The following is a 27,589-nucleotide window of genomic DNA, read 5'->3' on the forward strand; positions in this document are numbered from 1 at the left end:
AGGAACTGGTGGATAAATAAGGGATGAGTAGGGATCCGATGTTTCAGGGGGTAACCCCCGCAGTGAGCTCCCATGATCGGAAATTTAAAAAAAATCTAAACCTGAGCGATTGTGCGGGCTACGGCTACTGTCTTGTATTCATGTGTCAAGTTTCAGAACAATCAGCCTGGTGATAAGGGAGAAGCAAAAATAGCAAAAAGTTAATGACCGGACACACAGACAGACATCCGGACATCATGGCTCATTTTATAAATTAATCTCTTCGAGAATCGACGTGAGATGACCTAAAATGGTACGTGCTGCTTCCTTGCTTGACGCTCAGCTTTTAAAGAATGGAGCTCGGACAAACCCCAAAGATTGACGTCTATGGGGAGGAGAACATTTCTCCTTAGTTGCCCTGCTCAGCATGGAGAAACACGGTCATAAAAATGGCATTGCTGGTTCGCAGAGCTCTGGGAATTAGTCACTTTCCCAAGCTCAGTGGTTGTATTAATCGAAATGAATTTGTGTCTTTAATTCACTCATTCACAATGACTGAATAGCGTAATGATTAGAGCGTCCGCTCTCTCTCGGAGGCCTTAGACACTGTAGAAAAATAAAAACTAAGAAAATATTGCCTCAAAATGTTACTAATGGATAGACCAGTCAAGGATGGCTGAAGGGATGGTGTGGCATTCAATAGGATGAAAGCGACATAAAACAACAATCCGGTGATATTTGGGCTTGAAGTGCGGCACCCCAGAAGGATAGAACGTTATCCGGCATAGCAAAGGCTTTTGATAAAAGTCTACTTTTGACCGAAACAAATGGAATAAACTTTGGTAGTTGTTGTATAGCCCTGGACAGTATCCTCAAACAAGGCCGCGGCACAGAGACAGCCAATTGATCTCACAGGAGTGACCGAGAGATGCCCCAAATCCAGGATGTTGTACCCCACCACCTTCATGAAGTCAGGGTCACGGCAGAGTTGGAGAGAGAGGGAGTGAGAGTGAGAGTGAGAGTGAGAGTGAGAGTGAGAGTGAGAGTGAGAGTGAGAGTGAGAGTGAGAGTGAGAGTGAGAGTGAGAGTGAGAGAGAGAGAGAGAGAGAGACGGGACAAGAGGGAAAGGGTCAGTCCAGGGGGCACTCTGATCATGACCGCACTGCCCTGACGAATCTGGGCAGCAGCGAAAAATGGGGAATATTTTGTCCCAGACTTGTGTTGGGGGGTACAACCACTGCAAAGATACGTCTCCGATAGTTGTACATTGGTAGGAAATTTAGATGCCAGAAGCACAATTGACAGATACTGTTCATTAGGCTTATGATGTTGGGTGATGATGCATGAAGCCATTTGAGAAGGCATAGCAATAATCACAGACATCATGACATACATGGTCATCATATTGATAGAGATTGCAGAATTGCATAACAGCAATGTTGGCTTCATTTTTTGACCAACTTCTATTTTGTTGGCCCACAATAAAGTGAATTTCACTTAAAACTCACTGCTGCTGACTCCATTTTGACTCAGCTGACTGGAATTTGACACAATGGATAAACAAGTTACTTCACTTTAATAACGTTTTCGGATATAGACAAATGGGCTACGTCAAAAAGCCGAGTAATACTAAAGACTTTGAAAATGGTATGCAACACTTCCTCGCTTGACACACAGCATTTAGATAGAGCATGGAAAAAAACCACATGGATTGGCATCCGACGGGGAAGGGTAATTTCTCCTTCATTGCCCCACTGCCTTGCGAAAAATGATGGGAATAGAGCCTGTGATTGATGCTGTGAAGAGGAACAGGTTGAGATGGTTTGGTCATGTGTTGAGGAAGGATGAAAGTGACTGGTTGAGAAGAGTGATGGAAATGAATGGAGAAGGAAGTAGAGGATGGGGAAGACCGAGAAAGACTTGGCTAAAGATGGTGGAAGAAGAAATGCGGGCAAGGGGGTTAACAAGGAGAGATGCAGAAAATAGGGCAAGATGGAGAAGATTGTCATGGGGACCACAAGGCTAACCCCCGCTCTAGCAGGGAAAATGGCCTTAAAATGCATGTTTTTGTTGTTGTTGTATTGCCCCACTGCCTGAGAAGAGAAAAATAAAGTCACAAATATGGCGTCCCAGGAAGTTGTGTCACTTCTTAAAGTCAGCGACTGTTTATACAGACTTGGCATTTAATATGGAATATTTTTTTTTTCTTGACTTGGGTTTAATTTCTGAACTCGGTACATCAATCTGGTAAGTTTATTTTACGCTTCGGTGATTTCTTTGTTAAAAGAACCATGTCACCGATTGTCTGTCGCAGCAAGAAGTCAATAACAGGATTATATCACAGGTGGCGTGACAAAATGTACGGACAGGTACATTTGATGATTGGCTTCACAATCGGGTATATAAGGTTTGTTGCGTTCTGTATTCGTGGAAAACAACTGCTGCACGTCTACAAAAGTTATTGCCGCTTCCCCTGGAGATGGTCAGTCAACTCGACAATGCTGTTTGTCATTTAGTGGTGGCTTTAGGAAATTCCGGCATGAAACAGCGTGCTATTGCTTGGCAGTATGGCATCACTCAAGGTCAGGTGTCAAAGATCCTGAAACGAAATGCTCAGAGGGGTGTCCCTACTCCAATACCGAGGCCAGGACGTCCCCGCAGAACCACAAGCAGGGATGATCGCCAGCTGCACCGGTTAGTCCGCAATGGCCGTACCAAATCAGCTAATCGGCTTAGGGCTGAGTGGCAGCAACTGACAAATGTGCCTCAAAAGGCTAGTCGACCAACGACTGGTTCAAGCAGGCTATCGGGCCAGGCATCCCCTGAGAAAGCCACGTCTGACCAGACAACACCGCCAGCGCCGATTGCAGTGGGCCAGAGAGCACCGTCAATGGCAGCCAGGACACTGGAATCACGTGATCTTCAGTGACGAGTCTAGATTTCTGGTCTATCGTCAAGATAGCCGCGTCCGAGTGCGTACACAAGTGCATGAAGCCTACAACGAAGATTGTATAGTGCCAAGAGTCCAAGCTGGAGGTGGTGGGGTGACCGTTTGGGCTGCTTTTCATGCAGGGGGCAAAACTGACCTGGTTGTTCTGAATGGAAACCTGAACCAGTTCAAGCACAGGGCCATTCTGGAAGAAACATTGCTTCCATTTGTTCGTGCAGCCTTTCGAGGAAACTTTGTCTTCCATGATGATGATGCACGGCCTCATCGTGCTCGCATGATCCAACACTTTCTTGCTGACCGTGGTGTAGAGCATATGGAGTGGCCTGCCATGTCCCCGGATATGAATCCGATAGAGAACTTGTGGGCAGAATTAACGCGTCAAATCGACAACTTGGACCAGCAGCCTGCCTCTGTGCGTGAATTGCAGCAGGCTATTGTAACTGCATGGCAAGCGATTCCTGTCCAAACCTTGGCAAATCTCGTGAACAGCATGCCTCCACGTGTACGTGCTCTCCTGAATGCTCGTGGGGGTTACACGAAGTACTGAACTGTAATTTTACTGTCCGTAATCCCAGTCGTAATTTAACTTTTGTTTTTGTTAAAAAAAAATTTGGCTAATGTGCAAAATAAAGACATACTTCTGGAAAAGGCACAGAAGTTTAACACAGTACTGTCCGTGAATTGAGTTCGATATCAGTTTACATCACTTTCAAGGATCAATTTATTTGCTTCGAAATGTCAAATGTGGTTTTTGTTTCTTTTAAAGGTCACATTAACAAAATCTAGAATCATTTCAACATAATTCCAATGAACTTTTGATTCTAAGTCATCTTGAAAAGTAAGTTCACCCCCACAAAAACAATATTCCATACTAGCCGAAACCCGTGGAACATCCACGGAAGGGAGGATGTGGTGTATGGATAGAGTGTACCATTATGGATGGCATAGGGGATTTGCTTGTCCGAGTAAGAGTTAGGAAGAAGGATGAGAATGAAGAGTGCGTATATGAACAACGATCGCCGACACCGGCACAAATGCATGCTCTGGATTGTCCACTCAGTGGACGGCTTGCTTTCGCCTTCGCCTGTCCAATCAGCGGACGGCTTGCTTCGCCTTCGCCCAGCAGACGCCAATACGATGGCGTCGTATCGGCAGTTAATCGGATGCTTTTGGGCCCCAACATCGGCTAATTCAGATTTTTCGAGTATGGCTGTACGTGATAAACAAAGAGCGCGGTTCGTAGATCGTAAATCCATTCGTGCCGTGGGCATGCTGGGTCACTGGGTGCGGCGTAAAAGGGATAACAAAGTCGAGTCCTTACGCTATTATTATATAGATTAAATGCCAAGTCTGTATGAAGTCTCAAGTTTATCAGTGTTGTCTCAAGTACTTGTCTGCAAGTGTCTGTGAGATTTGTGTTGCAGCTCTTTAATGAGACTCAGATCCTGTAAAAATATATCTCAGATCTTGTAAAACGTTTCACAATAAAAACGAGAGCAATGCGACTGTCACCAATATGCTTCCGCATAGTCCCACAACGGTTTGATGCCCTCGTTCACTGTCCTAAAAATAAACATGTTGGATTTAAATCCCTTCAGCTGTTCTCAAGTATCACATTTTCACCAGCCATGACAGGTTTCACATCGATCGATGAAGCGGTTTCAGAGAAGGGACTTTTTTAAATATCGGCGATCAAGCTAATATGGCTGCCACACCACGTGAGCTATGACCTTAAAAATGTAAACTCTGCACATGAATGGGTAGGGGATCACTTTTGTGAAGTTTTGTGTCGATCGGATAAGGTTCGTTTTTCTATCCAAGATGGCTGCAAACCACGTGACCAATGACATCATTTTCAAACTATATGCAACAATGGTGTTAGATGGTATTGTAAAATTTCACATTCGGAAGAGGGTCAGAAAGCAGTATTCAGGATTGCAAAGCAGATAGCGAAAGAGAGGTGTGATGTGATGGGGGTGAGTTGCTTGAAGGATGAAGTGGGACAAATCGTTGTTGACCCAGATGGAATTAAAGGAAGATGGAAAAGATATATGGAAATGCTGTTGAATACAGAGAATGAATGGGATGGCAACATAGAGAGTAACCCAGTTTTAGGACCGGCAGAGAAGATAACTGAGAAGGAAGTTGAGGAAGCGATAAAAGCAATGAAGAGTGGAAAAGCGGGAGGGCCGACGGGAGTTGTGGGAGATATGTTGAAGGCAGCAGGAAGTTGGGGTGTGAAGAGAATGACAGAGATCTGTAATCTGGTGGTGAAAGAAGGCCGCATTCCAGTCGATTGGGAAATGAGTACCCTCGTCCCTCTATACAAGGGGAAAGGTGACCCTCTGGAGTGTGGCTCGTACCGAGCGATAAAGTTATTGGAGCATGGAATGAAGGTATTGGAAAGGGTGTTGGAGAGGAGGATAAGGAAGAAAGTGAAGATCGACGAAATGCAGTTTGGATTTATGCCAGGAAGAGGAACGACAGATGCGCTTTTCATTGTGAGGCAGTTGCAGGAGAAGTACATGGATAAGAGGAAGAAGTTGTTTTTTGGGTTTGTTGATCTGGAGAAAGCATTCGATAGGGTTCCACGCAAAGTATTGACATGGGCATTGAGGAAGTTAGGAGTGGAGGAATGGTTGATCAGAGTAGTGATGGCAATGTACAAAAGAGCACGCACAGCTGTAAGGACGAAGGACGGGAACAGTGGTGAGTTTGAGGTGAAGGTGGGAGTGCATCAGGGGTCGGTACTAAGTCCACTACTATTTGTAGCTGTGATGGAGGTGCTGGCTCAGACCGTAAAGGAGGGTTTACCGTGGGAGTTGTTGTATGCAGATGATCTGGTGTTGATTGCGGAAAGTATGGATGGACTGAAGGAAAAGATGAACAAGTGGAAGGAATGTATGGAGACAAAAGGTCTGAAGGTGAATATCGGAAAGATAAAGGTGATGGCAAGTGGTAAAGCATGTGGTGAGGTGGAAAGAACTGGGAAGTGGCCGTGTGCTGTGTGCAGGAAGGGTGTCGGAGTGAACTCCATTCAATGTACAATGTGTGCTGAGTGGGTTCATCAAAAATGTAGTGGTCTGAGAGGGTCATTAACCAGTGTGGCAGCTACATTCAAATGTAAGGTGTGCACAGAGGGAGCTGCAGATGGAGGAAATGTTGAGTTGGATCTTGGAGACGGCGTGAAGCTGGAAGGTGTGAAAACATTTTGCTACCTCGGAGACATGCTGAATGGAGAAGGTGGATCAGACTCGGCAACGGTTGCTCGAGTGAGATGTGCATGGAAGAAGTTTCGGGAACTGAGTGGCGTGCTGATGAGGAGGAGAGTGTCGCTGAAGCTGAAGGGAAAGGTGTATGCTGCATGTGTGAGAAGTGTTATGATTTATGGGAGCGAGACATGGGTAATGAACGTAGAGCAGCAACGAAGGCTGGAAAGGGTGGAAATGCGAATGGTTCGATGGATGTGCAGAGTATCGTTGAGAGAGAGGAAGACAAATGATGAATTGCGAAAGATGATGGGAATATTGCCTGTGATTGATGCTGTGAAGAGGAACAGGTTGAGATGGTTTGGTCATGTATTGAGGAAGGATGAAAGTGACTGGTTGAGAAGAGTGATGGAAATGAATGTAGAAGGAAGTAGAGGACGGGGAAGACCGAGAAAGACTTGGCTAAAGATGGTGGAAGAAGAAATGCGGGCAAGGGGGTTAACAAGGAGAGATGCAGAAAATAGGGCAAAATGGAGAAGATTGTCATGGGGACCGCAAGGCTAACCCCCGCTCTCGCAGGGAACATGGCCTTAAAATGCATGTTGATAGAGCAAGCGGTTTCAGAGATATAATTATTTAATATTTTCCTTCAATCCAATATGGCTGCCACACCATGTGACCATTTTTTTTGTTTTTGACAATGCCTTTTTTTTGGACAATGTGCCAAGTTTCAAATTTTTCCATTCAGCAGTTTCCGAGAAAGAATTTTTTTTAATTTTTTTGTGTTTAATCCAAGATGGCTGCCATACATACCACGTGACCTATGACATCACAATTATCATTAAAAAAAAATCTGCATGGTTTCACTCCTACCCTGAAAGTTTAGTCTCAATCGGACATGTGGTTGCTGAGAAAAAAAAGAGGTTTAGCCCGTACCGACGGACGGACCTACGTACAGCCTGGAAACATAATGCCTCCGGCCACCTTCGGGGGCAGAGTCATAAAAAAAATACCTTGTCTTTTTCAAGCAAAGCTTGCTGCTTGTTCCGCTCACGCTCCATTCTGCTTTCCTCATCACCATCCTGTACATCACCATCTTGTTCCGCTGCATCTTCTTCATCGACATCAGTATTTGCCTCTGGGGACATTGAATCACTCATATCTTCTTCTTCTAGTTCAACCAATGCCTTGTCCTGTTAGGAAAAATGCTACAATATCGATATGGTTCTTTAACATCGGATAATAACAATAATCAAAGTAAACATGATTATTCCTTACAATGTTGTACTCTGAGCTACAATAGCGGGAAACAAATTAATGTCTCGTGTCAAACGTTTTATTATTTTGTATGCAGCACATGGCTGTGGGTTTGTCTTTGTTTTTTTTTTCTTTACAAGATCGAGGCTCATGAAAGAGCTAACATCAATCACAAAAAAGGGACAAACGAACACACAAAACATACAATAAAGGGAGCGGGAGACAAGATGGGGAAAGAGAGGGAAGCACACAAGTACAACAGCAGAGAATAGGGACAACGGAAGATCCATGGGAGGGGGAGGGCTTGGGAGGGAGAGCGCTTGGGGGGAGGAGGCATTGGAAGGCGGGAAAGGTATAAATCACATGGACACTGCTAGAACTTCCAGGAAAGAAAGAAGTCGGTATTTCAAAAAAAATAATAAATAAGTGGATTTCGGGTGAAGTAACGGGGGTAGAAGAGTTCAAGGCTTTGGATGGGGGAAGACAAGAGATGGTGGTGAACAGCTGTTTTAAAGACCTGGAGGGAGGAGTGGGATTGAAGAGAGTGAGGGAGTTTGTTCCAGAGGCGGGAGTAAAGAGGAATGAAGGAGTGAAGGTGGGCAGAGAGTCGTGATTTTGGCAATTTCACTAGAAGAGGGTGAAAAGAAGTCATTGCTGGAGTCACGCTTATGCCGCCAATACGGTTCCCTTGTAGGTTAAAGCAAGAAATTGAAATTTGGCAAAGGCTGCAGGCAACAACACACCTACTCTACACGAAGGACATTGTGGGATCTTTAATGTGGAACAAAGACTACTAGCTACTTTCTGGAAACATTCTTCCAAGAGACAAGGAGGGACGGTGCACAGATTGATGCATTACACTGCACGCGAAACACCAGGACGACAGCTTATAGCTGGGTCGAGATTATAATCCAGGTGACTGTGCATACCTCCAGGGCCCTCGGCTATCCTGCCAGCCCTAAACATACGATAAGGGACGGCAAGGTCATCCGCGCACACGAAGTGAAAAGCAAGAGTAAGCAACTGGTGCATGTCCGTCCGTCTGTCTGTCCCATCGGTTTATGATCGAGGAACAACTTACTTAAATGGAATGTTATATTTTGAACACAAATCGGAAGACAAGTCTTTCGTTTTACTGCACCTTGGCTCAGAATTTATCCCGATTGCACGTGTGCAGGGAGGAGTGAGATAATATTTGTATTCTGCCTGCATGCCCCCCCCCCCCCGCCCTCCTTCCCACCACCAAAAGAAAAACAATTCATAGGTCTTTCATCTGTCTGAGCAATTTTGAGACAAAATAACCATTTGATAATTTAATAGTAATAAATATGTTGAGCTAAAGTGGTACATTTGCTACAAACTTACCACAAACTTGTCCCAGGCCTGGTAATCATACGCTTCAATCCTGGGCTCGCGTTTCTGTCCATCTTTTCTCTGTTCAGTACTCTCTTGCTTCTTTCTTCTTTTCTGTTTGAAGTCCTTGTTTCTCACTGGTGGCAACTTCTGGAAATACCGGGAGGCAATCAAATAAATAAAAAGATTATAATGCATAAAGCTAACGGTTACAAATAATTTTACAAGTTACAAGAATATAAGACCCGTCGCTTCGCTGACGGAAATACCAATCTTTGTGCTGCGAAGGCTAATCTATGGGGGAAGAAAAAAAAAAGGATTTCTGGGAGATCCAGCTTACCGTGCTGGGATAATCAACGTCAAGTGTTGGCATTTGCAGTTTTGACACGCTTGTCCATGTACCCATAAAAAAAAAAAAATTGGGATCACAAACACTCCTGGGAGTTACCCGAATCCACCATAGTTGGATTTATTGAAATCCGTTAATCCGCTCTCAAGTTATAACACGACAGACAGACACAGCTCCTTTTATAATACAGATTAGTGTCTCCGTCACAAGGATGTGGTGAGTGGTATTGAGAGAATATATGGTTGCAACTGCAGATGTAATAGAAATCAATGGGAATAACAGAGTACGGTCCCCCAAAACATGAATTGGTGCTTATACACTAATACACATCTATTACAGTCGAACCTCAACATCCATCGTGTCCACATCCGTGGACCCAGAGTATTTGCCGTTCATAACATGTGACGTGCTTCTGCATTCACACTTCCCGTATAAAATGTTTGGGAGGTATTTTTGGAGGGCCCTGGAGGGAGCCTGGAGGTATTTTTGGAGGAGCCTGGAGGTATTTTTGGAGGGCCCTGGAGGAAGCCTGGAGGTATTTTTGGAGGGCCCTGGAGGGAGCCTGGAGGTATTTTTGGAGGGCCCTGGAGGGAGCCTGGAGGTATTTTTGGAGGAGCCTGGAGGTATTTTTGGAGGGCCCTGGAGGGAGCCTGGACGAATTTTTGGAGGGCCCTGGAGGGAGCCTGGAGGTATTTTTGGAGGACCCTGGAGGGAGCCTGGAGGTATTTTTGGAGGACCCTGGAGGGAGCCTGGAGGTATTTTTGGAGGGCCCTGGAGGGAGCCTGGAGGTATTTTTGGAGGGCCCTGAAGGGAGCCTGGACGAATTTTTTTTTTTTACACATCAGGACTAGTCTTCTATATCCACCGCTGCTGATATTAATTTAGCCTTGGAATTCTTCTTCAGAAACCTGTGGTGAGGCAGTTGCTTTAAAACAACTTACATTCTCTTCCTGGAATGCAAATCCAACTGAAGACAACCTCAGATCATTCCACAAAGCTCGCAACAAGTGTATACTCTCTGGAGAGCCAGGAAACAATATCTCTCTACTCTCAAGACTGAACTCTCAAACCTGTCTCCCTCTAAAACCTGGTGGCATCTTATCAACACTTGCACCCTCTGCCCTCTCTGTGTTTGCCCCCCTCCCTCCCCCCCCAGGTATCTGCAGGCCGCACCCAGTCCGCCAGCAATCCCCTCCTTGTGAAAATGCCTAAATCCAGAACTCACCTCCACTCATTTATTCCGGTCTCCCACCCCGCCGCCCCCCCCCCCCCCACCCGCGCACCTGTGGAACTACCTTCCAGACACTCTTCCGTCTCATTCTTCCCGCCAGGTCTTCAAGACAGCTGTTCACCATCATCTCAAGTTATCATCCACCCTTCATCCCCATCCAAAACCATGATCTTTTCTACACCTGTTAAACCAGTGCCCACTCCTCCCAAATTTTTTTGCTAATGTATTCATCTTGTCCACCCTTTGCATTATCCCTTACCCCTCATCGTTACTTGCATCAATCGGATCCAAACCATAAACTGTTCAGCCTGGTGGAGGTGTGCGTTCAGCCTGGTGGAGGTGTGCGTTCAGCCTGGATGTCTGGTTTGGAGTGGTGGAAGCGGAGGCGGGGGCGGGGGCGGGGGCGGGGGTGGGGGTGGTTCACAAACACTTGAGCAGTATTCCACATGACATCTGACTCGGGATTTGTAGGCAGCTTTCCTGAAGGACTTTGAGATCTCTCTGGCATTGCGCGAATGAGTCCCAGTTGCTGGTTTGCCTTCCTCTAAATTGCGTCAATACGAATCGTCCATTTAAAGTCTTCATTTATGATAACTCAAAGGTATTCATGGAGCTGCACTGCTGGAGAGGGATGCTGTGTATGGAATATTCAGTGCCTATTGGATTACGAGTTGGTTTGAACCTCAAAATGTTACAATTATTGGGCTTAAATGACATCAGACAAGTCTGATCATACTTCTGTAAGGCTCCAATATAATCTTTTGTAAGGCTCCAATGTAATCTTTTGTAAGGCTCCAATGTAATCTTCTGTAAGGCTCCAATGTAATCTTATGTAAGGCTCCAATATAATCTTCTGTAAGGCTCCAATATAATCTTCTGTAAGGCTCCAATATAATCTTAAGGCTCCAATTTAATCTTCTGTAAGGCTCCAATGTCATCTTCTGTAAGGCTCCAATGTCATCTTCTGTAAGGCTCCAATGTCATCTTCTGTAAGGCTCCAATGTCATCTTCTGTAAGGCTCCAATGTCATCTTCTGTAAGGCTCCAATGTCATCTTCTGTAAGGCTCCAATGTCATCTTCTGTAAGGCTCCAATGTCATCTTCTGTAAGGCTCCAATGTCATCTTCTGTAAGGCTCCAATGTCATCTTCTGTAAGGCTCCAATGTCATCTTCTGTAAGGCTCCAATGTCATCTTCTGTAAGGCTCCAATGTCATCTTCTGTAAGGCTCCAATGTCATCTTCTGTAAGGCTCCAATGTCATCTTATGTAAGGCTCCAATATCATCTTCTGTAAGGCTCCAATATAATCATCTGTAAGGCTCCAATATCATCTTCTGTAAGGCTCCAACATCATCTTCTGTAAGGCTCCAATATCATCTTCTGTAAGGATCCAATATCATCTTCTGTAAGGCTCCAATATCATCTGTAAGGCTCCAATATAATCATCTGTAAGGCTCCAATATAAGCATCTGTAAGGCTCCAATATCATCTTCTGTAAGTGTAAGGCTCCAATATCATCTTCTGTAATGCTAATGTCAGGAAAGCTCGGATCCAGGCAAGTTGATGACCACGGACTCTGCATTGATCACAGGCCGCAAACCCAACGAATGAACCTTAATAGTTAAAAACAAAAACCCCTTTTGCCAAATTTGACACCCGAAGGCGCAAGAGGTGTTCCCGCTCGACCATCCTTGCGACTTGGTCGTGGCGAGCAGTTCCCTGGGACCACCATGACGACCCTCGAGTCATAACACTAATATTAATAACACTAACCCCAGCCTGAGGCTTTTTGAACCACCACACGTTGGACATTTGTACAAACAACTTCATCGCTAATTGATAATCTCACCGAGGGTTCCACGCCGGCTCCTCTCAGCAGCTGCACTTCCTTCCTTTTCATATCCTCCTCCAAAGTCTGAAGATCCCGCAGAAAATGCTGCACCTCCTCGGCGTTCCGCCGAATGGCCGCCTGCGTCTCGAAATTCTGGATCTCTGCAGACATGAGCACTTGCACAAACTGAGGGACCACACACTCTCACCTGGCAAACAGGAAACCTACCTCAGCTGAGGAAAAAGCGATGAACACACGTATACTATAGTAATTTTTTTTGACCTATAACTTCCACAACGACCCATTCGCGTACTTCATGATTTAATTGCGCTTTGAAATGACAAAAAATGTACGCGCAATAAAATTCTGCCTAGAAACTGTTGCACCTGCGGACATACACCGTCCAAAAAGTTTATCCCGAAGTAATTGAGCTTACAGGTTGCTTTCAGTTGATATATGAAGAGAATTATATGTTTCTGTCACGTTTAAAATATTAAATTATATGAAGGAGTAAAATTGGGTTTTTTTTGTGAAATCCCGATTTTGGCGAAAATGCGACGACCCTCTGACCCAACATGGCCGCGACCGATGAGCAGCGTGGGCAGCCTAGTCGGGATTCGCAGTCCGCAGATTCGCAGGCCGAACCGACTTGCACATATAGTCCCACGTTTGAAAGTGACACTCGGGGTTACCAGTATTTCCCCGAGAGGTTCAAGCGAAAGGATAAGCCTGCTTCGTGGTCTGAAACACTGTTCAATAATCAACTAAAGTGCGAGAATATGCTGCAGGTCGCGCTGAAAAGTGAGTCATATTGCTCTTGGTGACGTCATTACACGAACCTATACCATAGCCCATTGTGATTGTATTTGTACAGGATCAGGAACAGATTACTGATAAATCCTGGATCAAGTGATCATATTTATTATATTTTTCTTCTTTTATTTATTATTTATCTATCTATCTTTATTTATATATTTACCATGTATTATTTATATATTTATTAGATCTTGTATATATTATTATATTATAATTATATGCATATACGATATTATTATAATATATATATATATATATATATATATAACTATTATATATTATTATTATATTATGTATAATTCTACATAATATTATATATATATATATATATATATATATATATATTTATATATATATATATATACTAGCAGAGGTACCCGGCTTTGCACGGGAGTGGGAGGAGGAGGGGAGGGGGAAGAGGAGGGGAGGGGAACGGGGGGGGAGGGGGGAGGAGGAGGGGAGGGGGAAGAGGAGGGGAGGGGAATGGGGGGGGAGGGGGGAAGGGGGGGGAGGGGGGGAGGGGAAGGGGGGAGGGAAGGGTGCGGGGGTGCCCAGGGGAAGAAGGGCCCCTCCCCTCCCCCTCCCCCCCCATTCCCCTCCCCCCTCCCCTCCCCCTTCCCCCTCCCCCTCCCCCCCTCCCCCTCCCCCCCCTCCCATCCCCTTCCCCCTCGTTCCCCTCCCCTTCTCTTCCCCCTCCCCTCCTCCTCCCCCTTCACACCAGGGGGGTTGACTCAGCCTGTCATCCCACCGAGGTCGGAAGTCGGAACTCATTGTCGTCAAATAAATGTAGCCTGTATGTTTCACTCTTTGTCACATGCCGTTGGTCCCATGTCAATCGGATGAAGTTGAAAAATTAACGTTACGAAGGTTCTCTGGGACGTACTGATTCCGAATAATGAAGTTGAAAAATTAACGTTCCGAAATACGCTAATTACGCTAACAGAAGCGCTGGAGGGAGCACTGCGCTCCCTCCCTTAGATTCCCTCCCTCTTCTGCTAGCGCTAATTACGCGTAACACACTAATTTTAAAACCCGAAGTTGTTTTAATTTTAAGGTGTGCTGTAGTCAGAAGCGCTAGAAGCGCTGCGCTCCCTCCCTTCGAAAGATTATTTTACGCGCTGCTGAAAGGTATTTATGCGTTATTATTTATTCGCTAGCAAGTGATTATAAATGTTTATGTCTCCGTGACATTCCTGGGACCATCCCGAGTCGAACAGTACTTTCCGCTCGCAAATCCGTCCACGGGTTCTCGAGATCTTAGAGATCATACATAGATCAGGATACAGACACAGAGGCCAACTCTACTTTATATATATAGAAGTTAATATTGTTAACTCACCTGTTACCGGTGTTGTAGGTGGCCTGGTAGACGGTAGTGGGGTTGCCGGCGGGCTGGTTAATGGTAGTGGGGTTGCAGGCGGTCCGGTAGACGGTAGTGGTGTTGTATGCGGGCAAAACTTGAGATTAGATGGACGGTAGTGAGTTTGTACGCGGCTTTTTAAATTATGCAAATTAAAACAAACGTGACACTGGTAGACGTTAGTCTGTGGTTGTCGACACCAGAAATTGGCAGAATCTATAATTATGCAAAGTAAGACACACTTTAAAACTTGATATGAGATAGACGGTAGTGAGTTTGTACGCGGCTTGTTAAATTATGCAAATAAAAACACGCTAGTATAGTTTATTGTGTTGTAGAACTTTACCAATCGAATATTGAAACCGCATGGCAGATAAATGTCTACAGTGCCAGAGCGTTTCTATATTGCCAGACTCTTGGTTTTTAGAAGCTAATTAGCTGCATTATGATCGGATGTCATAACGCCTAACGGCGGCATAATTTTTTTGTTTCAAGCCAAATAAACATGAAAACAATAAGAAAATGACAAAACAATAACTTTAATAAAACACTCAACGGGATCTGTCCCAAAAATTGTGCGGGAAAGGACGTGATAAAAGCGAAAAATAAATGTCAGAGGGGTGATTCGAACCCCGGACTCTGAAAAGATAAGGCGTCATGCTAACAGCTCGACCACTTCGACCCGTCATTTCCGGAAAGCTATTTGTGAGAGTGACTTGAAACGAAAGATTATTTTACGCGCTGCTGAAAGGTATTTATGCGTTATTATTTATTCGCTAGCAAGTGATTATAAATGTTTATGTCTCCGTGACATTCCTGGGACCATCCCGAGTCGAACAGTACTTTCCGCTCGCAAATCCGTCCACGGGTTCTCGAGATCTTAGAGATTGTAGAGGATACAGACACAGAGGCCAACTCTACTTTATATATATAGATATAGATAGACGCTAATTACGCGTAACACACTAATTTTAAACCCCGAAGTTTTTTTAATTTTAAGGTGTGCTGTAGTCAGAAGCGCTAGAAGCGCTGCGCTCCCTCCCTTCGAATCCCTCTCTCTTCTGCTAGTGCTAATTATGCGCTAATTTTAAAACCCGAAATTTTTTAAATTTTATGTCTCCGTGACATTCCTGGGACCATCCCGAGTCGAACAGTACTTTCCGCTCGCAAATCCGTCCACGGGTTCTCGAGATCTTAGAGATCATAGATAGAGGCCAACTCTACTTTATATATATAGATATATATATATATATATATACAGTGAAACCTTGACTTACGAGTGCACCAACTTACGAGTTTTCCGAGATACGAGCCGTCGCTCGGGCGGTTTTTTGCTTTGAGATGCGAGCCGAGATCTGAGTTACGAGCTTACGCCACCCGCCACCAGGTGGGTTCCGGTCACGTGGTTATCTTGCCGTGCAAGCATCTCTGCCGTATATCGCTGCTGCTTTGTTTTCGCATTTTTGTTAATTTGGAAAATTTCTTAGTTTTAACCATGGGTCCTAAGAAATTGAGTGCCAAGGGCAGTACTGAGAAGAAGAAGAGGATGATGTGCTTGGATATAAAACACGCAATCGTCGAAAAACATGAGCGAGGTGTGCGTGTTGTCGACTTGGCGAGGCAGTACGATCGAAACATTTTGAAAGGGAGGAAGAAACAAACCTCGTTGGACAGGTTTTTATTGAAACGCCCTGCAAGTGAAAGCGAGGAAAGTGTGGAGAAAAAGGCAAAAGTCATCTCCTCCACCTCCGCCAGCATCTTCGTCTGATCTTCAAGGTAAATACACTTAATAAAACCAGTTTATTTCTTTACATTGTGTCGGACACGGAAGCTCACTGGCGTGGTGACATCATTCCGCGCACCAAGTGGGCGGGGGCCACGCCGAAGGGTAGGCGTGGCCTCAGGATATACACCGGGCGCGCAGCCCGGAGCGTGCCAGTGTTACAGTGAGCTCTTGAATAAAGACTCTTACAAATTACCGCGTTGTCCGCTTCCTCCTTGTTTACAAGCAGCGCGCATAACGCCGCTTATTATGTACAGTATATACGAGGTCGTGCTTGTTTATACATTATTTGTTATTTATAAAGTACATTTTTCTTATTTAAAAACACGTAACAAAAAAAATTGGTGTGGTTTTTGGGGGGCTGGAACGGATTAATAGCATTTCAATGCATTTTAATGGGGAAATTTAATTTGAGAAACGAGCAAATTGAGTTACGAGCTCGGTCACAGAACGAATTAAACTCGTAAGTCAAGGTTTCACTGTATATATATATATATATATATATATATATATATATATATATATATATATATATATATATATTGTTGCGGATCTCCCGAAGCCCGTCCACGTTACAAAAGGGGGGATTAAACCCCTTTTTCCCCTTGGGTCTTCGTGTCCACGAGTGCGAATCGCCACTTCCGCAGCAAGGCAAGCGTGAAAAAGGGTATCGGGTCGACGCTGCATGTACCTTTGACCCACGCTGCCATGAAATCGGGGACCGGACCTCGCACAAGCCACGCTTAATCGAGTACGCCCGAGCAGTGTGCGTATCACGTGACTCGTGCCGTTATTTCTATTGAACCCGATTCGAGCGGTTCTATTCGTACTATGCTAGGCCAATTAATGGAAGGGATGGGAACGGTCAAATCAGAGGAAGAACATGATTTATTATTATGTACAGTGATTCGAAGAGACATAGAGCAGGCACTTAAACAATGTTAACTTAAAGCCCAGACACAGGGCCCACTCACGCACACGGGGAGAAGAATAAAGGAAGTTCGCGCGCCAAACGCGCCTTGGCGTCGGTCGCTCCGGGACAGCTCGCCCGGCGTGGCCCTCTGGCGGTCTCGGCACGTATGCAGGGAAACGCAGGCAGGAGGAGATCGCGCGTCTGTGGCCCGGAACAGGTCGCCTTCTCAAGCGCGATTAATACAGCGCAGAGCGCGGGGCACAGGGAAAGTTCGTGTACTATTGCAAACAGTTCAACCCACTCGTTCTGCTGCGGTTCTCACTCGTACTTCTCTGATACCCCAACTGACTCGACTCATGGGCTGCGCGTCTCGAATGTTCCTCGACTCTCACTCTCTGGGGCACTCCCTCTCCGACTGAGGCGGGGGGGCCCCGGGGAAGGGTTTTATGGGTCCGCCCCAGAGTCTTACTCGAATGTTCCAAGCCCCATCTCTCGTCGCAGTGGTAAGCCACTCCCCTCGAGCCCTGATTGGCGGCTCGTTGCTTACCGGCCACTCACCCTGCAGCTCCTCCCTTCGGCCTTGCCAGACTTGTTCAGGCCGAGCACGTGGCATGCTAGCCCAATTGAGGCCTACTCACTGGCCTACTCAATGCAAAATTAACACACGAAAGGAGACTACCTTACATTTACGAAGAAATAACTATACTACAGCGAGGCTACATGTTGTGGTGCGTCTACCTACGAGGGGGGTTCTCCTTTATTCTCATAACTGCAATATATATATATATGTATATATATATATGTACAGTGGTACCTCGGCTTACGAGTTTAATCCGTTCCGTGACGGAGCTCGTAAGCCAAATCGCTCGTAAGTCAAAGCAAATTTTCCCATTCAAATGCATTGAAATGCTATTAATCCGTTCCAGCCTCAAAAAAAAAACACCAATTTTTTTTGTTAGGTGCTTTTAAATAACAAAAATGTACTTTATAAATAACAAATAATGTATAAACAAGCACGACCTCGTATATACTGTACATAATACAAGAGAATGTAAAGAAATAAACTGGTTTTATTAAGCAGAGGAGAAGAGCATGCCAGGTGAGGTGTGCGTGTTGTCGACTTGGCGAGGCAGTACGATCGTACTCCTTCTACGATATGTACGATTTTGAAGCAGAAGGAGTCCATAAAGGCTATAACGCCAGCCAAGGGCGTTACGATTATTTCAAAGCTCCGGACCTCTATCCATGAAGATATGGAGAAGTTGTTGTTTGTGTGGTTGAAGGAGAAGCAGCTCGCAGGAGATACCGTGACCGAGAGCATCATGTGTTTGAAAAGATTGAAACTCGGATATCGAGCACGGACCACGAGGTGTTTTTTCTTTTTTCTTAATCTCGGTTTCAGTGAACTTTTGCTCTGTGCTCACGTGTACTGTACCTGTACCTGTAATGGTACGTCAGAGGATGGCACCTGTTGTCATCATATTAAGTGCAAGATGTTCTGCATCGTAAGTTGGTACACCGTGGTCTTTCGGCGGTGTTTAAGCCGGCCGTCTTGGCTTCTGTCACCATTGGCATTGAGTCTTTCGATGTAGGTAGGTCGTTGTGTGCCGGTGCCTTGGCCGAATTCCTTCATTGCTGCATTGTTAGCTCACCTGGTTTTTTATACCACATCTTTGGTTATCGGACCAGCGAATGACGTCATCTCCAAAGTATGGCTTATTCTCACTTGTCTTGGACGATCTTCTACTTCTAGCCTTCCACCGTGCATTTGGTGTCCACTGTACTTACTGTACAGTGCCTGGTAAAATTGATGTAATGGGTTTTTGACCGTCAACGCCATGAACCGTCATGAACCGTCATGAACCGTCATGAACCGTCATGAACCGTCATGAACCGTCATGAACCGTCAACGCCATGAACCGCTAACACTCAAAAGCCCATTTATCGCGCCTTATAAAGCAAAACGCAAACCGAAAGCCATGCCTCTCAAGCGAGGCGTGCTTCCGTGGTCACGTGATCCACAGGTGTAGCTCATTATACCCGCACGCGCGACACGCTTTGGCGGTCACGTGACCAGCCACTCTGGAGGCGGGGATCCCCGCCGATGACGTCACCGGCTGGAGCAAGGAGATTCCTCGCTCATGTATTTCGACGATTGCATGTTTTATATCCAAGCAGAGATGCTTTCACGGCAAGATAACCACGTGACCGGAACCGGAAGCCACAACCGGAAAATTCAAAAAAATAAATTTTTTGAGCTCGTACATCGGATCTCGGCTCGTATCCCAAAGCAACAAACCGCCCGAGCGACGGCTCGTATCCCGAAAAACTCGTACGTTGGGGCACTCGTAAGCCGAGGTACCACTGTATATATATATATATATATTTTTTTTTTTTCAAATCATGTATCTATTATTATATTGTATACATATTATATGATATATATACAGTGCATATCAAAAAAAAGGTAATCCGAATTCAAGGGGTTAATATGCAAAGGTTATTTATTGTGACAATTTACATGTGGTTTACTAATTAAGAGGAGATCCTCAGCTTTCCATTGACACCTTCCATGCATCATTGCTGTCACACATGACTGAGTACATGTTCAATGAAAATGACAAGTTCAAATCGCATTTTTACAAGTTTGGCTAATCGATGCAAGTCAGGATAATTGGTGCAAAATGAACGTCAGATGTGAACTTTTCTCAGGAATGATTGGCCTTTATGCACCCACACCTTCAACATGTCCATCTCCCCTTTCAACATAAAGCTCACAGCGGCGGAGCATGCCCTGAACTGTTCGTCTCACCATAGCCGGGTCATTGCACAAAGCATCCACTTCATGTCGAATACGGCCCTACAATTCGTCAAGATCACAGGGAGGAGTTACAAACACTTTGTTCTTTAAATGTCTCCAAAGGAAATAATCACATGGTGTGAGATCAGGTGATCTTGGCGGCCATTCCACTGCATGGTTGAGGGCGATGACTCGGTTCTCAAAGAGTTCCCTCAGTCGATCTCAGACAGCGATAAGACGATGTGCTGGGGCACTGTCTTGGGTCCACCAGAGATATCCGAAAACACCACAAACCTGTCGCTCAAAGTTCTCCTCCAGCTGCGGTAAAACTTCATCATTGATCATCTGCAGATACCTGTTACCATTGACATTCCTTTGAAAGAAAAATGGGCCGATCACCTGACCACTTCCACAAAGTCCCAACCAAACAGTCCACTTTTGTCGATTCATGTTGGTGTCAAAATTAAATTCCGGGGGTTGTCCTGGCAGTGCATATTCAAGAACATTATGGGTATTGACCTTGCCGTCCATGGCAAAAGCAGCTTCGTCGCCGATAGCGAGATACCGCAGGAAATTGACATCTGCTTCGCAACGTGCTATCAACCATCTGGCAAGCACCAGCCACCTGGCAAAATCCCCTGGCGTAAGTTGATGCCGGATGTGAATCCGATATGGATGTTGGTGGAGGTCCAGTCTTGTGATTCGGTTGAATGTTGCCGAAGGCAATCCCGTCCCATTTTGTCTTGTGCTGGTATCCCTAGGATGCTCCAAAACTTGCTGCCTTACTGCTGCAATGTTCTATTTCCGATCGCCCAGTGCGCCTACTACCAGAATTCTCCTTGTTGTGGTTGAGGCTATTGCCATACTCTTGGTATTTTCTAACATTCGCCCAGATGGTTTTGGCTGCTGGAGGCTCCCGTTCTGGGAAACGTTCCCTGAACTCATCACGAGTTCGCTGCAAACTTCCAGTTTGGTGAAAGGTTGTAACCACGAAGGTCCGCTGTTCAGTCGTAAGTTGAACCATCTTTTCAATGACTCAGACTGTCTCTAAACCCATACACTGTAGGCCCATCTTAAATACCCATCTTAAACAAAGGATGACGCAACCGACGATTACCAGACCAGCTTAACAATTTTACATAATCAACTTGGCAGTCGACAAGTAATGCGTCCATTTCAAACTGTCCTGCACCGATTAGCCAAACTTGTAAAAATGCGATTTGAACTTGTCATTTTCAATGAACATGTACTCGGTCATGTGTGACAGCAATGATGCATGAAAGGCATCAATGGAAAGCTGAGGATCTCCTCATAATTGGTAAACCACATGTGAATTGTCAAACTAAATAACCTTTGCATATTAACCCCTTGAATTCGGATTACTTTTTTTTTGATACGCACTGTGTATATATATATATATATATATATATATATATATATATATATATATATATATATATATAATTATTATTATATTATGTATAATTCTATATATATACATATACATATATGTATATATATATATATATAATTATATATATATATACTAGCTTGGCTCGCCTCACCAAGCGTCGTTACTGAGGAACGGGCTTATTTTAGCTGAGGATAATGACTGTACCCGAGTTGCTGTGTTGTCATGATTTCCACCAATCATAATACAAACAATTATTTTGCACAAATGTATTTGTTGTGTTTGTGATATTACATTTTAATAGGCAATTTAGGTTGAAGATTTAGGTTGAATGTTTTTTTTTCAAGAAAGAACCCCCCAGCACATACATAGGGGAGGGGCAGGTGCAGACTGGAAGTTTGGGACGATTACACCTCACCACCACGTAATTCAAAACACCTCACCACCAAGTAATTCAAAACATCTCACCACCAAGTAATTTAGAACACCTCACAGCCATAAAACACGTAATAAAAACACCTCACCACCACGAAATTAAAAACACCTCACCACCACGAAATGGAAAACACCTCACAGCCATCAAACACGGAATAAAAACACCTCACAGCCATAAAAAACGTAATAAAAACACCTCACAGCCATAAAACACGTAATAAAAACACCTCACCACCACAAAATTAAAAACACCTCACAGCGATAAAACACGTAATAAAAACACCTCACGGCCATAAAACACGTAATAAAAACACCTCACCACCACGAAATTAAAAACACCTCACAGCCATAAAACACGTAATAAAAACACCTCACACCCATAAAACACGTAATAAAAACACCTCACCACCACGAAAGTAAAAACACCTCACAGCCATAAAATACGTAATAAAAACACCTCACCACCACGAAATTAAAAACACCTCACAGCCATAAAACACGCAATAAAAACACCGCACAGCCATAAAACACGTAATAAAAACACCTCACCACCACAAAATTAAAAACACCTCACAGCCATAAAACACGTAATAAAAACACCTCACCACCACAAAATTAAAAACACATCACAGCCATAAAACACGTAATAAAAACACCGAAAAGCCATAAAACACGTAATAAAAACACCTCACCACCACGAAATTAAAAACACCTCACAGCCATAAAACACAATAAAAACACCTCACAGCCATAAAACACGTTATAAAAACACCTCACAGTCATAAAACACGTAATAAAAACACCTCACAGCCATAAAACACGTTATAAAAACACCTCACAGTCATAAAACACTAATAAAAACGCCACAGCCATAAAACACGTAATAAAAACACACCACCACGAAATTAAAAACCTCACAGCCATAAAACACGTAATAAAAACACCTCACAGCCACAAAATTAAAAACACCTCACCACCACATCATTTAAAAACACCTCACCACCAAGTAATTCAAAATACCTCATCACCAACTAATTCAAAACACCTCACCACCACATAATTAAAAACACCTCACCACCACGTAATTATAAATACCTCACCACCACGTAATTCAAAACACCTCACCACCATGTGATTTAAAAACACCTCACCACCATGTGATTTAAAAACACCTCACCACCACGTCATTAAAAAACACCTCACCACCACATAATTCAAAATACCTCACCACCACGTGATTCAAAACCACCACAACGTTATTAAAAACACTTCACAACCACGGAAACAAAAGTTTGAGGGAGTCGTTAAGTGACAACACAGACACCACCCAGATGTGTAGATGTAGAGATAAATGACTGTCCCTGAGTTGCCGTTTTGTCATGGTTTAAACCAATCATAACTCAAACAATTATTTTGCACAAATGTATTTGTAATATACGTGATATTACTTTTTATAAACAATTGAAGTTGAAAAAAAAAAATTCCCCAAAAAATTCAAAAAAAAAAAAGGATTGGAAGATTTTTCCAAAAAAGTACCCTTAGGACATACCGACGGGATAGATATGTGCATACCAGAAGTTTGGTACGATTTCACAAAAGTTTGAGAAAGTAGTTCAGTGACAACACAGGACAGACGCTGCACAGATATATATATATAGATAAATATATATTGTTGCGAATATGGAATTTGGCCTCCATATCCGCTTGTAAATATTCCCCTATTTTCTCCAATACTCCCCAACTTTCCCCAATCCCCCATTCCCTAGTCCCATTGCATGTAAATAACAATCAGTAGAGCCGACCTTCCCCTTCTTCCCCCATTAAATGTCGTGCCCAGGTCCACCGCACCACACGTAGACAACTTTCGGACATCTTCCTAGTTATTCTTAATCTATGTCAGTTAAGGCCTCGTTTCCATTAATTATGACTCTTCGTTGCACCAGAATGTGATTATATGGCATCAGTAGTGAGTTTAGGACCTTTCCCATACCTCCTCCCATCTTCTTCCCCAAACAACAACAATAACAACAACTACAACAACAATTACAACAACAACAGAGGAGATGGCGGCGGAGCGGGGGAGGATGCGTCCTCACACCGGCTCGATTAGCTCCAGACCATGCGCTCCACGGGGTTACCCCGAAGGGGCTGGCTGTCAGCTCCTCGTCAGGGGCGGAGCCAGTAACCCCCCCCGCACGCACCCAATGAGAAGCAACGTGCCGATTCCACGAGGCGGAGCTAACGAGCCGAGGGCGTGTCACTCCCCGCCGGATATACGCGGCCCCGCGCCGGATGTGACGTCAGATGCGCCCCCAGACTGGAGAGAGAAGCCACCGCCACCCCCAGCGCGACGATACCTCCCCGCATCTCTGGACCGGACCGAGTCGATTCTGCCTTGAGCCAAGAGTGCACCTTGAGCCATCGACTGCCTGCCTTTCCTAGCCATCAAACCCCCGTGTGAGTCAGCCGTTGTCCCGTGTGTCTGTCGTCTGTCCGGGGTTAATATAAGAGTGTGTCTAAGTGCCTGTCTTCCTGTAATATACCTCTAGCCCCTGTAATCTAACCTTTTCCGTACGAATATACTTGAGAATCGAAACATTGGTGTCGTATTGTGTTATTGTAATCCAGCCGGGTGTCTTCTTTTTCTTATTGAGCCAGCGTGGCGCGGCTTCGTCAACGTCGAGTATAGTCGGGTAATTTGTGCGGACACGACGGCCATTCCGCTCGGCCCACTTTAACATCAAAGTCGTGTCTGTAACAATTGGTGTCGGGAGTGAGATTCGAGGCCCGACCAAATTTTGAAGAAAAAAAAAAAAACGAATAGAGGAAAAAAAAAAAAATTTGGTCAAAATTTGGAGCGGCCGAAATTTGTTTTGTTTTACGAAACTCGAATTTTGCAAGTCGCGCTATGGCGGATCAAGACGGCTGGGGTCCGGTAGGGGAGAGTGAAGCAGGGTCGGTCCAGGACCAAATTGAGGGACATGAGGGACATGAGGAGAGCGAAGCAGCGAGGGTAGCAAACGCACAAAATGGCGCCTCGCTGGTCACCGCGCCCGCGACCGTAGCAGCGCCGCCGATGGATTGGGGCCTATTTATGGAACAAATAAAGGCGCTCATGGTCCAGACAAGTGAAGACCTGAGGAATGACTTGGGAAACCAAATGGGGGTAATGAGGGACGAAGCGAGGGGTACCGGTGAGAAGTTAGACAATAACTTTGAGGAGTTAGACAAGAAAATTGGGAAGTTAGACAATAATTTTGAGGGGTTAGACAACGGGATAAAAGAAGTGAAAAATGGGTTAGAGGGGTTAGAAAACAGTATGGAAGGCAAATTGAGGGACATGAGGGACCAAGCGGAAAGGGAAGTTAAACAAATGGAGCAGCAGATAGAGGGGGTCAGAATGGGGGTAGAAACCAAACTGGATGCTCACAGGGAGGAAATGGAGCAGATGAGGGTGGCATCTGGGCAGGAGATGCAAGTGATGGGAGAGGAGATCAGAAGAGGAGTGAGTGAGGAGGTCGGAGGAGTGCGCGAGGAGGTGAGGCACTGTAAGGAGCACATGGAGAAGGAGGTGAGAAAGGGGACTGTAAAGTTACAGGGGGGCATAGAGGTCCTGACGCAGGAGGTGGAACAGCTGACGGAGGGACAAAAAGAACTAACGGAGCAGGTTCAAAGGAACACTGCGGTATTAGGAGGGTTAAAAGTGACACAGAAAGAACTAAAAGACGACTTGATAGCGACGAAGAGGGAGTGTCAGACGGTACGTGAGGGACTGACAACGAGGTTGGACGAGGTGATAGAGGTAATGGAGACGAAGGACCGGCAGGTGAGGACGCACATGGAAACGGTCAAGGTAGCCTTGGAGGACGAGCTTGAGGAGACGTACCGGGGAATAAAAGAGGTGAAGCACAAATTAGAAGAAGTGGAAGAAGGGATGAGCGAAATTAAGAAGCGACGGAGAGGGGATAAGAAAGAGATAAAAGAGGAGATAAAAGAATTGGTCCAAAGTCTGTGGTTGGATCGTGATGATGTGCTCATTAACCGGATGAGGGATTCGCAGGTGATGGAGGAGAAGCGAAGAGGAAGAGGACCCGGTGTAAGTGGTGACCAATATGGTCGTGCGTATGATGCGCCAGGGGATTTAAGAAGCTTGGGGGTCGAGATGGACCCGGGTGTTCGTGAGAGGCCGTTGGTGAAGTGTGCGACAGGTCTGGTGTGCGAAAAAGGAGGTGAGCGAGAAAGTCCGACTCTGGGGTGTGTGAGGAAAAAGTGCGTGCCAAGGAGTGAGGGTGCTGGCGAGAGTGAGTCGGTCGTAGCGCGTGTGCGAGGGGGCACATGGAAGCGCGGTGTGGTGAGTGTTACAGAGGGTGTGACGGGAGAGTGTGCGCGAGGAAGGTGTGTGACGGACAGGTGCATGGGGAAAGAGTGCGCTGTCAAAGGCAAGGAAGAATGCACACCTGTGGTGAGTGTTACAGAGGGTGTGACGGGAGAGTGTGCGCGAGGAAGGTGTGTGACGGACAGGTGCATGGGGAAAGAGTGCGCTGTCAAAGGCAAGGAAGAATGCACAGCTGTGGTGAGTGTTACAGAGGGTGTAACGGGAGAGTGTGCGCGAGAAAGGTGTGTGACGGACAGGTGCATGAGGAAAGAGTGTGCTGTCAAGAGTAAGGGTGAGTGCGCTGTCAGGAATGGAGGTGAAAGTAGTGAGAGTGACATGGAGCGTGAGTTAGTTGTGACAGGTGAGCGAGGATGTACACCTGGGATGGAAGGATGCACACCTGGAATGGTAGAGCGTGAGTGGGAATGCACGCTGGAGTTGGTGGTGAGGCACGTGGTTGGGTGTGCGAATGAGAGCACACCTGTGATTGTCACAGAGGAGGTGACCGAGGAGGGGGCGCGAAGAGGTGTATTGGTGAGGTGTGCTACCAACGAGTGTGTGCCAAAGTGTTCGGTGGTCAGGTGTGTGACCAAGGCGGTGAGTGGAATGGGTGTACCGAGGTGTGTAAGGAAAGGTACGAGGGGCATGGAAACGGCTGGATGTGTGAGCAAGGAACGGGCTGCGGGGTGTAAGCATGCAGGTGAAGCATCGACATTAAACGGGTTAAAGGTTAGGTCGACTTTTAGCCGAAGCGGGCCCTCGGTGCGTGCCGGGTTTCGCGTGCCGCGAGAACCAGCGGGGATCCGAGCCACGGCGGGTTCAAAAGGACCGCCGTGCGCGATCCGTGCTGGGCCTCGCTTTGAACGTCCGTGCTCCACTAGGCGGAGCGGGCGGCCCGATAGAAAGAGTCGTCATGGCGACCACTTTTTGTTGAGGAATTCCGGCAGGTCGAGATCGGGACATTGGATGGCTCCGTGCCGAGAAGGTGCGTGGGATCTCGGGCCGGGTAAACCTCCTTCCCTGCACCGAAGGCAGGATGCAGCCAGCCACTGGCACAGAACAACCAGCATCCATTGCTTGGCTTTACGAAGCCGGGCTTTGGACAGGGATTGGCGCACCGAGAGGTATTAGTGAGTCGACTGGGTGATGAGGTTAGTGTTTTGGACCCAAAATTAGAGAAAAACAAAATTTGATGATTGGCAAAGGATTGGCAGAGTGATGATTGGTAATGGTACAGTGATTGGCAGATGATTGGCAAATTTTTGATTTGTTGAAATTTGATGTGCAAAATTGGTAGTGAGAGACCCCCGATGTGGTGGGATGGCATCCCTGCCACCCTTCCCATGTGGGGGGCAAAGGAGCTATAGTTTATGGGGTGTATGGCAGTGAAAACTAGCCCGGGTGGGTTAGGATATTGTGTGTAGGGATCTAGCGAAGATGACAGTAGGTAACATTAAGTTTAGTTAGTGACTGATACCTGTAGTGGGGACGCAGGTAGATTAGTATGGATGATAATGACGAGGGAGCGCAATAGTTTAA

The 27,589-nt window shown here is 45.5% G+C and overlaps 2 protein-coding genes across 5 annotated transcripts in view; one reads left to right on the top strand and one right to left on the bottom strand.

Moving 5' to 3' along the window:
• RPAP3 (RNA polymerase II associated protein 3) overlaps positions 1-12,512 on the bottom strand; it is a 32,301-nt gene extending 19,789 nt beyond the window's left edge. Inside the window, exons 1-3 of one of the 3 annotated variants that reach the window (XM_068104073.2) lie at positions 12,176-12,512; positions 8,761-8,898; positions 7,152-7,331 (exon numbers count right to left, since the gene is read on the bottom strand). In XM_068104073.2, the coding sequence (XP_067960174.1) occupies positions 7,152-7,331; positions 8,761-8,898; positions 12,176-12,328 (471 nt within the window). In that variant the 5' untranslated portion in view covers positions 12,329-12,512. The remainder of the gene's footprint in view (positions 1-7,151; positions 7,332-8,760; positions 8,899-12,175) is intronic. The other 2 variants (XM_068104071.2, XM_068104072.2) reach the window with 2 other exon arrangements.
• A 94-nt stretch (positions 12,513-12,606) lies between these two features.
• ATP23 (ATP23 metallopeptidase and ATP synthase assembly factor homolog) overlaps positions 12,607-27,589 on the top strand; it is a 40,840-nt gene continuing 25,857 nt past the window's right edge. The window contains exon 1 of one of the 2 annotated variants that reach the window (XM_068104515.2): positions 12,607-12,958. In XM_068104515.2, the coding sequence (XP_067960616.2) occupies positions 12,733-12,958 (226 nt within the window). In that variant the 5' untranslated portion in view covers positions 12,607-12,732. The remainder of the gene's footprint in view (positions 12,959-27,589) is intronic. The other variant, XM_068104517.2, reaches the window with a different exon arrangement.

The sequence above is a fragment of the Myxine glutinosa genome, chromosome 11 (genome assembly GCF_964187855.1).
Source record: "Myxine glutinosa chromosome 11, kmMyxGlut1.1, whole genome shotgun sequence".
Lineage (NCBI taxonomy): Eukaryota > Metazoa > Chordata > Myxini > Myxiniformes > Myxinidae > Myxine > Myxine glutinosa.